This window comes from Taudactylus pleione, unplaced genomic scaffold (genome assembly GCF_031769625.1).
Source record: "Taudactylus pleione unplaced genomic scaffold, aTauple2 ptg000093l, whole genome shotgun sequence".
Lineage (NCBI taxonomy): Eukaryota > Metazoa > Chordata > Amphibia > Anura > Myobatrachidae > Taudactylus > Taudactylus pleione.
The window spans coordinates 1,689,170-1,702,090 of NW_028284495.1; the positions used below are offsets into that span (position 1 = coordinate 1,689,170).

Below are 12,921 nucleotides of genomic sequence, written 5' to 3' on the forward strand. Positions count from 1 at the left end.
AGATCTCTCTGGTAGATCCCATTTGCTTACCAGGAGCTGAAACACGATGGAGAGACCACTCTCCGGCATGTATGTCTTGGCGACTTAAGAAGTCTGCATCCCAACTGAGTACGCCCGGTATGAATATTGCCGAGATGGCCGGAAGACGACGTTCTGCCAAAATCAGAACCCTTGTCACTTCTTTCATGGCTGCGTAACTTCTTGTGCCTCCCTGATGAATGAGGTAGGCCACTGTTGTCGCAATGTTGGACTGGATCTGGACCGGCTTGCTGTGGAACAGGTCCTGTGCCATTACAAGTGCTTTGTATACTGCTTGCAGTTCCAGAATGTTTATTGGCAGATGGCTTTCATGATTTGTCCATCTTCCCTGAAAGGTGTGATGACCCGTCACTGCTCCCCATCCATGAAGACTAGCATCTGTGGTGAAAAGCACCCAATTTGGAATCCAGAATGGGCGCCCTTTGTTCAGATGAGCTTGTCTCAGCTTCTCAACCACCACAAGAGGGAGTGATGAACCTCTGGAGTAAGAAGGATACTCTGGGACCTTATTAGATGATACTGTCCATTCCACTTGGAGAGAATCAATTTTTGCATAGGCCTGGAATGGAATGGAGTATACTCCACCATGTCGAAGGTGGATATCATTGATCCCAGGACCTGCATTGCTAACAGAATGGATACCCTTCGCTTGCATAGTGGCTTGCGTATCCACAACACTAGGGCCACTATCTTGTCATCTGGCAGAACCACCATCTGTGCCAGAGAATCCAGAAGAGCTCCCAGATGTACCACCTGTTGTGTTGGAGAAAATGATTATTTCTTCCAATTGATAATCCAGCCGTGCTTTTGTAAGCAGGCTATGATCAATTGAAGATGGTTTTGTAAAACAACCGGAGTCTGCGCCAATATCAGAAGGTTGTCCAGATATGGCAAAATTCTGACTCCCTGAGACAGGCAGTCATGACTGCCATTATTTTGGTAAATACCCCGGGAGCCGTAGATAGGCCAAAGGGTAGAGCCTGAAACTGGTAATGTTGCTGAAGGACAGCAAACCGTAATAATTGCTGGTGGAATGGTATAATAAGAAAATGCAGATATGCGTCCTGAATGTCCAGGGAAACCATGTAATCCCCAGGCTCCATTGCCAAAATAATTGATAGGGGAGTTTCCATACGAAACTTGGGTACATGGATAAACCTGTTGAGGGTTTTTAGATTTAGTGTAGAGCGATAAGCCCCATTCAGTTTCTGAACCAGAAATAGATTGGAATAATATCCCCTGTCCCTGTTGCGACACAGGAACCAGGATTATTACCCTCACCTGCAAGCAGGGAGTGAACAGCTTCCTTAAGGGCCAAAGCCTTGACCACATCTGATGGAGGATCTGTGCAAACAAACTTCTGGGGAGGATGTCTCCTGAAAGTGAGGGCATACCCCTGAGAGACCACTTTTCGGACCCATGCATTTGTTGTTTGACGCAACAATCCGCAAACTGAAAAAGTCAACCTCCCACCCTGGGATCCCCCATCAGTCCGGGGAATTTGTTGTCCAGTTTAGAAGCCGGATGTCTTGCCGGGCCAGATCTCTTAGTTTGTCGCATTGACATTTTGTGAAAACTAGAAAAGTCTTAGAGGAAGGTTGTTCCCTTGCTCGTCTCTGAGGACGGCAGGACCGGAAAGAAACCTGCCTAGACTTTATAGCCGCCGTAGATGACAGACCTGCTGACTTTGAAGCCACCAGAGTAGCTATAATTTTATCCAACTCTGCTCCAAAAAGTACTTTTCCATAGAAAGGTAAAACTTCCAGCGCCTTCTTTGATCCTGTATCAGCTTTCCAAGATCTTAACCAAAGGGCCCTGCATGCCACTATTGAAGCTGCTAATTCTTTAGATGCTAAAATTCCAGCATCTACAGCAGTTCCTCCCAGATAGGAAGCCACTTCTGGTACGTGGCAGATATACATCATCTGTTCTCTTGTAGCATTTGGTAGAGAATCTTCCAGTGCTCCCATCCATTCTTCAACAGCTTTGGCTACCTAGGCTCCAGCCATAGCTGGACGAGTAACAGCGCGTTTTAAGACATGCTTCAGTTTTTCTATACGTGGAATCCTTCAGGGAAGATGCTGATGGAATAGGCAATGTAGCATTTCTGATTAAATGCGTCACATGAGCATCCACAGTAGGAGGTACCTCCCACTTAGTACATACAGAAGCCGGGAAAGTATACAACAATATTATCTTATTCACATAAAAAAAAAAAAGTTTGACAGGGTTACCCAATGACTCATCCATAAGCTCAGTGAGCTGTTCAGATACAGGAAACTCCGTTTTGACAACCTTCTGGTGGTGATTAAACACTGGAGCCTTCTTACTATGAGCTGGTTCATCATCCTGAATATCTAGGATTGTTTTAACTGCTTTCACCAAAGAAGGAACATCCACTGTGGACGGATGTTCCTCCTCCCCCGAGCTAGACCCTGGAGAGGAACCTTGCGCATCGTCCGATTCCTCTGATGAGGCGTCTGAATCCATATGTTGAGCAGACTGAAAAAAATTATAACTTGCGTTTAGGCGCATTAGTAACTACCGGTCTGCTATCAACATTAGATGGAGCCATATTCTGACTAGAATGGCCATAAACATCCTTCCAGGAAGGATGCATAGGAGGTACAAACATGGCATGCTGTGGACGGGATGTAGTTAGCATCCCAGCGAGCAGGATGCCGACGGTCTGTATAACGGTGCCAAAATCCCAACAGGTCGACACCAGTATCCTGACGGTAAGTATCGGGGTGTTAGGGGGAGGATAGGGTTAGGTAGCGGGGTTAGGCATTAGTGGGATGGTTAGGCACCAGGGAGGTTAGGTTTAGAAACCAGGGAGGGGGTCAATTATCAATGTTGACATTTTGCTGGTGTCGACATGACATTTTAACCATGTTGACATAACCAATGTCGAACTTCTGCTGTCAACATTGTGAATGTTGACATTTTAAACTGAGACATTGTGACTTCAAACCTATATAACGACTATAGAAGTGTTGGAACTACATTCTGGCGATACACATGTTCTAGGACCAAAAATGCAATGCAATAACTTTCTGGGGGGAATGATACTGTGAGATTCATAACTGGATACGGCTTAAAAATATCCATGATATATAAATGACACTGTGCTGCCTTCCTTTTAGGCAAGTAAGGGGCTTAAGGTCTATCAGGCATAAGGAACACATCACTGTACAGAAATAAAAAAAGATAGCCCTGGAAGGGACTGGGCATTTAAAATATTAGGCGGTTTGTTGCGGTCTTTGACTTAATATATACACAAACTACAGTTACATGAAGGTAAAAAAAAAAATCAAAGCGCACCTAAAAGTTAAGTAAGCAGCTCCGGATATCAAAGTGACTTTGATGAAAACAAAAAACAGACTAGAAGCGCTAACTGTGTTATGTGAAGAATGTATTAAGTGTATAAATATTCTAATAGTATGCAGATGACCAAGGCAGTGATAAAAATAAAATGAATATATAGTAAATCATTTATAGACAGCAGCTGTTGACACACACATACAAAATAGTAATATTATAAGCTCTACACCCTATCCTGGGCTAAGGCAAGGAGGGAAGCAACGAGTGAGCAGCACTATACCCACACATCCCTAGGGACAGTGATAGGGTTAAGGTGGGTACACACACCAAAAAGATATATCTACAGGTGATGGTTGTTCATACATACTGAACAACCATCACTGCAGTCCCGCTGGCCGGGGAACGAGTCACGCCCTCCTCTTCCCCACGGCCTCTGCTGCAAGTGTACGGGCGGACGGCTGACTGCCTGTACACACCGCACGATGAGCCCATGTATCTGCAGATATATTGGCCATCAGCTGTGCTGCTCAGCCGATGCGATATGTCTGTGAATGACGTCGTTCACAGACATATCAACTGTACACACTGGCCGATGTGCACACAATATATTAGCCGTTTAAATGAACGCCCGATATGTTGGCCAATGCGTACCCAGCATAAGAGAACCTGACTGTGAGCTTAGTGTGCCACGCTCAAACCTTATCCACATGGTTTACATTTTCACAAAAGAGCTATAATATTACCATTTTGCATATGCATACAAAGTGCAGTTACACTGTAACATGTTGTGCAAACACTGAATCAGGCCCATAGTATATTAAGGGGAAAGGAAATGGCTTACCTGCTCCACATCAGTATTGCGTGGCAAGAAATAAATAATATTTTTCGTTATCTGCTGGGAAAGCTGAAAAACTTCAAATGTGTCAGAATGTTAAGGAAAATGAGAAACATTAAGAGCATGCATTGTGATGTGCAGACATGCAGCAGCCACCCATGTTCTGTATACAGTACTTCAATCACCTACTGTACTTGTCTTATTAGTAGCTTGTACCAAAATCGTGGCAATAGATCCTGTGAAATAAAATGTGGCAACTCTATTGTGACAAAAAGTTCTATACTTTTCTGCACACGCAAACAGGTGATGAAACTGGCTCAATGGTTTTAATAACCATGATTACATGCAGAGCCGTAGACTTTTTGCTGCCCTGTGCCAGAGAGAGCATTGGTGCCCCCTCCCCCCTCATTTTTTAAATAGGGACATAAGATAGTGCACCTGAAAAAGGACCATGGCCTCATGGGGAAGGGCCAGGGAAGAGATAGGGGAGGCCAGGGGATGCTGGGGATAAGAGAAGAGGAAGCTAGAAGTGAGAATGCTAATAAACAGGAAAATTGACAGGCCTAAACAGCGGCCCCTGCCCTGCGGTGCCCTGTGCCATGGCACAGGTCGCACTACCCTAGTTAAAGCCCTTATTACATGGATTCCAGGAAATCAATGGCTGACCTGCTCTACTTGTATTCTAGAAGGAAAAACAAACTTGCAAGTAATAATTAAGGTCAAATGTTAAAAGCTATTTTATAGTAGAAGAGTTATGGTAGACTTACCTTTGTTAACTCTTTCTTCAAGGTTCATAGGGTCCACAGGCATACCACAGGGTATGTAGTTGGAGTAATCCATTGCACCAAACAGCTACAGCTTTCAAGCTCCCAGCATGCATAGGACTTCCTCCCTATATACCCAGCCCCCAAGCCACAGGCATTCAGTTTGTAAACAAGCCTAACGGCAAGAGAAAGAAAGTGGAGAAGGAAGTAAAATGTATACAAGAAACACTCTAAAAAAACGAAGAGGGAATTAGTGACAAAAAAAGAAAGGAACAGAACCCAACTGAGGCCAGGCGCATCAGGGTGGGTGCCCTGTTGACCCTGTGAACTTTGATGAAAAAAAAAATTAACAAAAAAGGTAAGTCTACCATAACTTTCTTCTTCGAGTTTCATAGGGTCCACACGGATACCTTGGGGATGTCCTAAAGCAGTTCCCTTAAGTGTGGGGATGCTCCTGAGCAGAGAGGAGAATCCGCCACCCAAAGGAAGCATCCTGGGAGGCAAAAGTATCAAATTCATAGAAGTGTGGACCGAAGAATAAGTCGCTGTCTTGCACAACTGTTCTGCAGAAGCGCTATGTCTAAACGGCCACGATGGTCCCACAGAGTAGCATGTGCTGTCACCGTGTTCGGAACAGAGAGATCAACCTGAGTATACATATGAGAAAAAGTCATACGCGGCCAGCAAGTCAGCACCTGCTTGTTAGCTGGCCAGCCCCGCTTGTGGAAACCATATAATACAAAAAGTGCATCTGATTTCCTAATGGAGATGGTACGATCCAAGTAGATACGAAGAGCTCGAACCACATCCAGTGAAACTTCACCTACCAAAAAGGCCAGAAGACCGAAAGGCTGGGACTACAAGCTCTTCATTCATATGAAAACAGGATACCACTTTCAGAAGGCAACCTGCCCTTGTACGGAGGACAGCTCTATTTTGGTGAAAAATCAAAAATGGAGAGCGACATGAAAGTACTACCAAATCAAAAACTCTGCGAGCTGATGAGATAGCGAGTAGAAAAAGCGTCTTCGCTGTCAACCACTGTGTCCAAGTGTTCAAAGGGGGAAATCCCACGGTGCCACCGGAGGGACTTAAGGTGGCTGAAGTTGGAGAACACCCTGCAAAAAAGTTTAACATCCGGCGGGAGAGCGATTCTGTGCGGGAACCAAACTGACAATGCAGAAACCTGAACTCTCAAAAGTAGCCAGACAAAGACCGAGGTCTAGTCCAGCCTGCAGAAAAGCAAGAACTCGGGAGACCCTGAAAACGTTAGGGACATACTTTCTGTGGGCACACCAACGAAAAAAATCCTTTGACAGATGAGGGCCGAAGCAGGCTTCTTGGCCCTAAGCATCGTCTGGATCACAGTAGTAGAAAAACCTTTGGCCTTTAAGACTGAAGACTAAAGAGCCATGCCGTCAAAGCCAGCCGAGGTAGATCCGGACATAGGCAGGGACCCTACACTAGCAAATCCATCTGTAGAGGTAGTGGACTGTCTATGGATAGACATGTCAGATCGGTGAACCAATGTCTCCTGGACCAGGCCGGAGCTAATAGTATCATCCTGCCGCCTTCTTGCTTTAATTTTCTGATGACCCTTGGGAAGAAAGGGAGATTGGCAGCGAGGTGAAACTTCCAGTGAGCATACCCGTTTTCTCCAGAGCATCCACGAAGGCAGTTGAGGGGTCCCTTGTTCTGGACCCGTACCTGGGGACCTTGTGGTTGTAACGTTATGCCATGAGGTCTACATCCCACTTGTCCACCAGCAGCTGAAAGACATCCAGATGAAGAGCCCATTCTTCGGTGTGTATGTCCTGATGACTTACAAAGTCTGCATCCCAGTTGAGGATTCCTGGGATGAATATTGTAGAAATAGCTGGAAGATGGCGTTCTTCCCAAAGCAGAATGTTCGCCACTTCCCTCATGACTGCCTGTGCCTCCCTGATGGTTGATGTAGGCCATTGTGGTTGCGTTGCTGGACTGAATCTGGTCAGGCCTGTCGTGAAGGAGGTCCTACGCCAGAATGAGCGCCCTGTGCACTGCACGAAGCTCCAAAATATTTATGGACAGGTGACTTTCCTGAGTTGTCCATCTTCCCTGAAAGGTCTGATGACTTGTCACTGCGCTCCATCCTCGCAGACTTGCATCCATAGTGAGGAGTACCCAATTTGGGATCCATAAAGGGCGGCCCTTGTTTAAATGAGTCGTCTGCAGCCACCATGCAATGGAGAGCCGAACCTCTGGCTAGATGCGGATCCTTTGAGACTAATCAGTTGATACTGACCATCCCATTAAGACACAATCCATCGTTGCAGGGACCTGGAATGGAACTGCACATAAGCCACCATTTCGAAGGTGGATATTATGGACCCCAGTACCTGCAACGCTAAGTGAACTGAAACACTCATTGCAGAGCAGTTTGCACACCCGTAATTGTAGGGCAGCAATCTTGTCCACTGGTAGAAGAATCCTTTGCCCCAGTGAATCCAGCAGTGCCCCAAAATGTACCATCTGCTTATTTGGAGAAAGAAGACTTTTACCTATTGATTATCCAGCCGTGCTCTTGTAGACAGGCAATGGTCATTTGGACATGTGTTGTAAAACCTCCAGAGATTGCGCCAATATCAGGAGATCGTCCAAGTATGGTAGTATCCTTGTCATCTGAGATGAGCTGCCATGACTGCCATTATCTTTGTGAACACCTGAGGGGCTGTGAACAGACAGCAGGGCAGAGCCTGAAATTGGTAATGTTGCTGACCCACAGCAAACCTCAGAAACCTTTGGTAGGATCGTGCAATAGGTACATGCAGATACGCATCCTGCATGTCCAGTGAAACCATGAAATCTCCAGGCTCCATTGACAGCATAATTGACCGTAGGGTTTCCATATGGAACATGGGCACATGGATGAATTTGTTGAGAAACTTCAGATTCAGAATAGGGCGATGAGACCCATTTGGTTTCAGAATTAAAAACAAATCTGAATAATAACCCCCTTCTTTGTTGCGTCACAGAAACAGGGATTATAACCCCTGACCTCAGGAGGGCACAAAAAAGCCTCTTGGAGGGCCAAGGCCTTGATTGTTTTTTTTTTGTACAACTCTTCCTTCAGACCCAAACTTCTGAGGGGGATGCCTAGCAGCAACTGAAGCTGCCTACACTCTAGAAGCCAAAATACGTGCATCAATAACCGCTTCTCGCATTTAGCAAAGATAAGACAGCTGTTCTCTGACTAGAGTGAGTATAACCATCAAACAAAAAAGGATTCATGGGAGACATATGCATAGAAGGATGTAAATGCTGTGGGTACCCCATAGTGGGGGGAGGCAGTACCGTTGCTGGGGCCTATGAAGCTGCTGCACGGTCCACAAAAATGTAACAAAACCTGAGACCAATAGCCACCCAAGGTGGTTCTTGTGCAAATACTGGTGTGCTGCTGGATTGGAGAGGTGGCTGCACCACACAAACCATCTTACAAAAAATGCTGATCTGACAGGACTGCCAAGCAGGATTTACATGATACCAGCACAGGAGGCTCAACCTCCTTCTTCCTCTTGCCTTTAGATATAATGTACAGTGCATCCGGAAAGTATTCACAGCGTTTCACTTTTTCCACATGCTTGGTTTGTGCTCTGACATGCACTGTCAAGTGTGGGACATTATATAGACAGGTGTATGCCTTTCAAAATCATGTCCAATCAACTGAATTTACCACAGGTGGACTCCAATTAAGCTGTAGGAACATCTCAAGGATGATCAGTGGAAACCAGATGCATCTGAGCTCAATTTTGAGCTTCATGGCAAAGGCTGTGAATACTTATGTACATGTGATTTAGTTTTTTTTTTTCTTATTATTAAATTTGAAAAAATATCAAACTTTTTACAAGTCATCATTATGGGGTATTGTGTGTAGAATTTTGAGGACAAAAAGGAATTTATTCCATTTTGGAATAAGGCTGTAACTTAACAAAATGTGGAAAAAGCTAAGCGCTGTGAATACTTTCCGGATGCACTGTATAACAGGTATAAGGTATAAATGCAATGTGACAGTCTTCACAAGTAAATGTGAAAAGACAATGAAAAACCCCACAAACCTGTATTCAGAGGGATGAGGAGAAACAGAGTGATAGATATATCTGAGTTTAGAAATAAACGGCACTATGAATACAGCAGCTAGCATTAAAGTCACATACAATGCATATATACATTCAAATGCAAATGGGCTCTGAATCAACTGACCAAACCCCAGGAGGCTTGGTAGGATATAGAGCACTATATACCTGACCCAAGGGAGAGGTATACAGGGAGACTGACCCAAACCTTCTGAGAACCAACCGCTTTCAGCAGAGCACCATAGCTGGACTGTGAGCGTCTCACTACACGAGGTGGTCAGAAATAACAAACCAGACGCGGGAACCCACACAGGAAGCTGTGTCTGTGTTGGGGGAGGAGTGGCCGGGGGAGCGCCCATCTCCCCTAAGCTGCTTAACGGCACGGGTTAGCTGGCTCCAATAATAGACACTACTAGTGCATCTACTACCCGTCCCTGGCATCAGACGATCTGGCCCCAGCGGTCTTAGTGAGGACGCAGCTCAAGGGCCCTCACTAGCCGCAGCCTCTGGAGCGTCTCCTACACCGGAAGCCAGGACTGCAGCGCACGATTCCTTTGAAAACGAGGAATCGCCTTACCTTGCCATCTCCTTGGATCCAACTGAGTCCGGGCCCCAGCGTCGCTGCTAGCTAAGCTTCGCTGTGACCCGCCGATATCTCCAGGGTCACCGTACAAGCGTCCCCCGGACGCTTAGTACTGCTTAAGCCAACAAACAAACAAAAAAACTAAACCTGGGACTGCCTAAACAGTCCCGCTGTTATAACAAGTGCGTCTAGATACTTGCCAAGCACCAAACAAAAAAACTGAATGCCTGTGGCTGGGGGCAGGATATATAGGGAGGAGGTCCTATGCATGCTGGGAGCTTGATAGCTGTAGCTGTTTGGTGCAATGGATTACTCCAACTACATACCCCATGGTATCCCTGTGGACTCTATGAAACCCGAAGAAGAAATATGCTATTATCCCATCTGTTCCAATATAACCTGTTGCAACAGAAATCTAAAAGGACAGATTCTTCCTCAGTCCTAAACCTACACTTGTTCCGCTGCCCCCTCTACTTTTACAAATGGTTAACAAGAAGAGCAGATATAACAGAGACCGCTAAAATGGATTTTGAAAAAAAAACATTTTCTTCAGCACTGAGGGACACAAGGAAGCCCTCAATGGTAGGGAAAAAATTACTAAGAACGAATAGCCACCCGGAGGCCCTTCATCCACACAGAGGCAGCATTATGTAATTTAGGAAGAAGACTATACAGTGTATAGTATAGTGTAATCTAACACAAGGAAATAAATATTAGGGTGTGACTACATATTAGATGATCCAACATTATTAATACTATTAAATACACTGTACTCACAGATTTGTGTAGTGTTCCAAATGTATCTAGTTTACACATCCAATGTTTTAGTATCTTTGAAAAACATCACCACAGGATTTTGGTACCTACCGGTAAATCAGTTTCTCCGATTCCAGGGGGGACACTAGAGCGCAAGGCATTTAAATAGATGGGCTCCACCCCATCTATGCCCCATCAGCACCAGTTTTAGATAAGTGACCGAGAGAGCCAGTGCACATTGGGCTGTTTCCAGCCCTTTTGTTTATGATTTTTATTTTATCTATTGTCCTTTTTACAATGAGGACAGGCAGACTGCTGGCTGTGGCAGTCTGCCTGCTACATGGGAGCCGCCAGGAAAGGCACCGCCATGGCTACTGCAGCCGGTGTCAGGTGACCCCGAGGAGGGAGCCCCATACTTGAGCCACCTGACTCAGCGAGGACCCGTCACAGCTGACACTGGCTTGTGTCTGGGTTTTCCTCGCCGTTCCCTAAGCCCAGCATCCCGGCTGACAAGTATGACCACCGCTAAGTAGCAGGAGCGGTAGATATTATAGCTAGGCTTAGTGACAGCGCGGTACTGTTGCGGCTGTCACTATTAGCTAGTGGGCGCCAGGAGAACTCAGCACCAGCGTGCTTGTATTTGGTTTTGAAGATGGGGCACACTAGAGAGCCGGTGCTCATTCCCGGCTACACTCAGGGCCGAAGTTCCGGCTATAGAGGAAGGTGCTGCACTACGCTATTCAGAGCCAGTGTCCAGTCAGTCGTCTGTGAGTTCCCTTTGTTCCCTACCACTATTCATTTTGTTATATCCTGCTCCTCCTCTTCTATTCCTGTCTCCCTCATCTCTACAGTTGTGTGGCTGTGTCCTTAGAGGCTGTTCTGTTGGTGCTAGTCTGTCTATAGCCTGCGTGTGTGTGGGTATACCATGGCAGCTAAGGAAGCAGATAAAGGTACTTCTCAAAAACTATTTGCTTCCTCTAAATGTAGGATAAAGTTTGCGCAGGCTGGCTCAGAGGGTTCTTCCATCTGTGAGGCTTGCGAGTCAGAGGGCTCTGTTGTAGCGGGGCGACCTAATCAGAATGTTACGCCCTTTGTTAAACAGCCTGACAGTGGTTAAGGCTGATTTTACTTCTGAACTGGCCGATTATCGTAGAGAACAGGATGCTGCCAGGGACGGCCCTAGCACTGCTCACTCTTTCCTTAGCTAGCGAAGCAACTTGGGCTCAGGGATTAGCCCGTTCTCTGGATAGTCTTTTTTAATTGATGAGGACGTCATCTAAATCCTCGGAAGCCGTGGTAAGCTCTAGTGTCCCCTAATGGATGAAGGAAAAAAAATAAAAAAAAAAGTTTGTGTGCGCGCACACACACACACACACAAATAGGGATGTGAAATGTTAATAATTTCTTAAATAATCAAAATAGCCCAGGTTCAGGGATCGCGTGCAAGTTTAGGGCTGACATGCCTATGTAAGAGGCAAGGACAGATGTAATTAATATGGTCGGTCTAGCGGTGCAGGGTTGGTGGGTCCAGCACTATTTTATATCCTTTGGTACTATTAGAATGTGTATACAACCTAGAGGTGAAATGCGAAAGGATATCCATCAGGGGACATCATAGTCTTCATATCAAAGGTGTCTGCGCTGACATAGCTCGGGCCTCCCCAAGGTGGGCTGAGAAAGACTGCATCCGCCTTCAGATCGCGAGCCACGCACATGAAATCAGCACGAATAAACTCAATCCGATCGGCCACTCCATATACCTCTGAATTGTTGTAAGCAAGTTCCAATTTAACTGGGTCAATATCCACAGCAATGACTGCAGAAAGAGCAACAAATACAGGTTACAGTGGAAACATGTAAAACACCTGCGCACAATTTGCATGAACAACCATTTTTGGCTATTTTCCAATGTACAATTGTCATTTGCTCCAATACATTAGCAGGTTTTCATTCCAACCAGTATGAGGCTACAAAGCAAAGGAGACTATGAAATCAAACCACATTAAGGCCCCGATTCAGAGCCAGTCGCTCTGACAGAGCGCTCGCTCTGAATCAGGGCCGGTCTTTTTTTTATTTTAGAACGGCCTCCTGGCCGCTCGCATAGCTGTGGGTGACCACCCACAGCTATAGCGAGCGGCCAGGAAGATGGTCGCGATGGTCAAGACCATCGGGCTTGCGACGAGACCTTTGTGGTAGGGTCTTGTTGCCACAAGCCCCAGAGAGCTTTCGGCTCAAACAGAGCCGAAAGCTCTCCCACTGACATCACTTGTGATGTCAGTGGGGCCGCCTCCGTCTGGGCAGCCCCCTCACAACATCGACAGCACGCCCCCTTTGGTGCGAGACCCGGAGCTTGCCCGGCTTGCCCGTCGCTATCCGGGTCTCGCGCATGTGCACGACGGAGCCGGCTCCGTCGTGCGTATGCGCTCTGGGCCACCATCGACCTGGTTGCGAACGCTCAGCGCTTGCGACCGGGTCTGAATCAGGCCCTAAGGCCCTTCTGCAATAGCC

At 46.3% G+C, this 12,921-nt stretch overlaps 1 protein-coding gene across 6 annotated transcripts in view; it reads right to left on the reverse strand.

Moving 5' to 3' along the window:
• Positions 1–12,921, reverse strand: part of TGS1 (trimethylguanosine synthase 1) — a 119,739-nt gene that overhangs the window by 46,639 nt on the left and 60,179 nt on the right. For all 6 annotated transcript variants that reach the window (XM_088469534.1, XM_088469529.1, XM_088469528.1 and 3 more), the window contains 2 exons: positions 12,011–12,229; positions 4,205–4,281 (listed from right to left, as the gene is read on the reverse strand). In XM_088469534.1, coding sequence (XP_088325660.1) covers positions 4,205–4,281; positions 12,011–12,229 — 296 coding nt within the window. The remainder of the gene's footprint in view (positions 1–4,204; positions 4,282–12,010; positions 12,230–12,921) is intronic.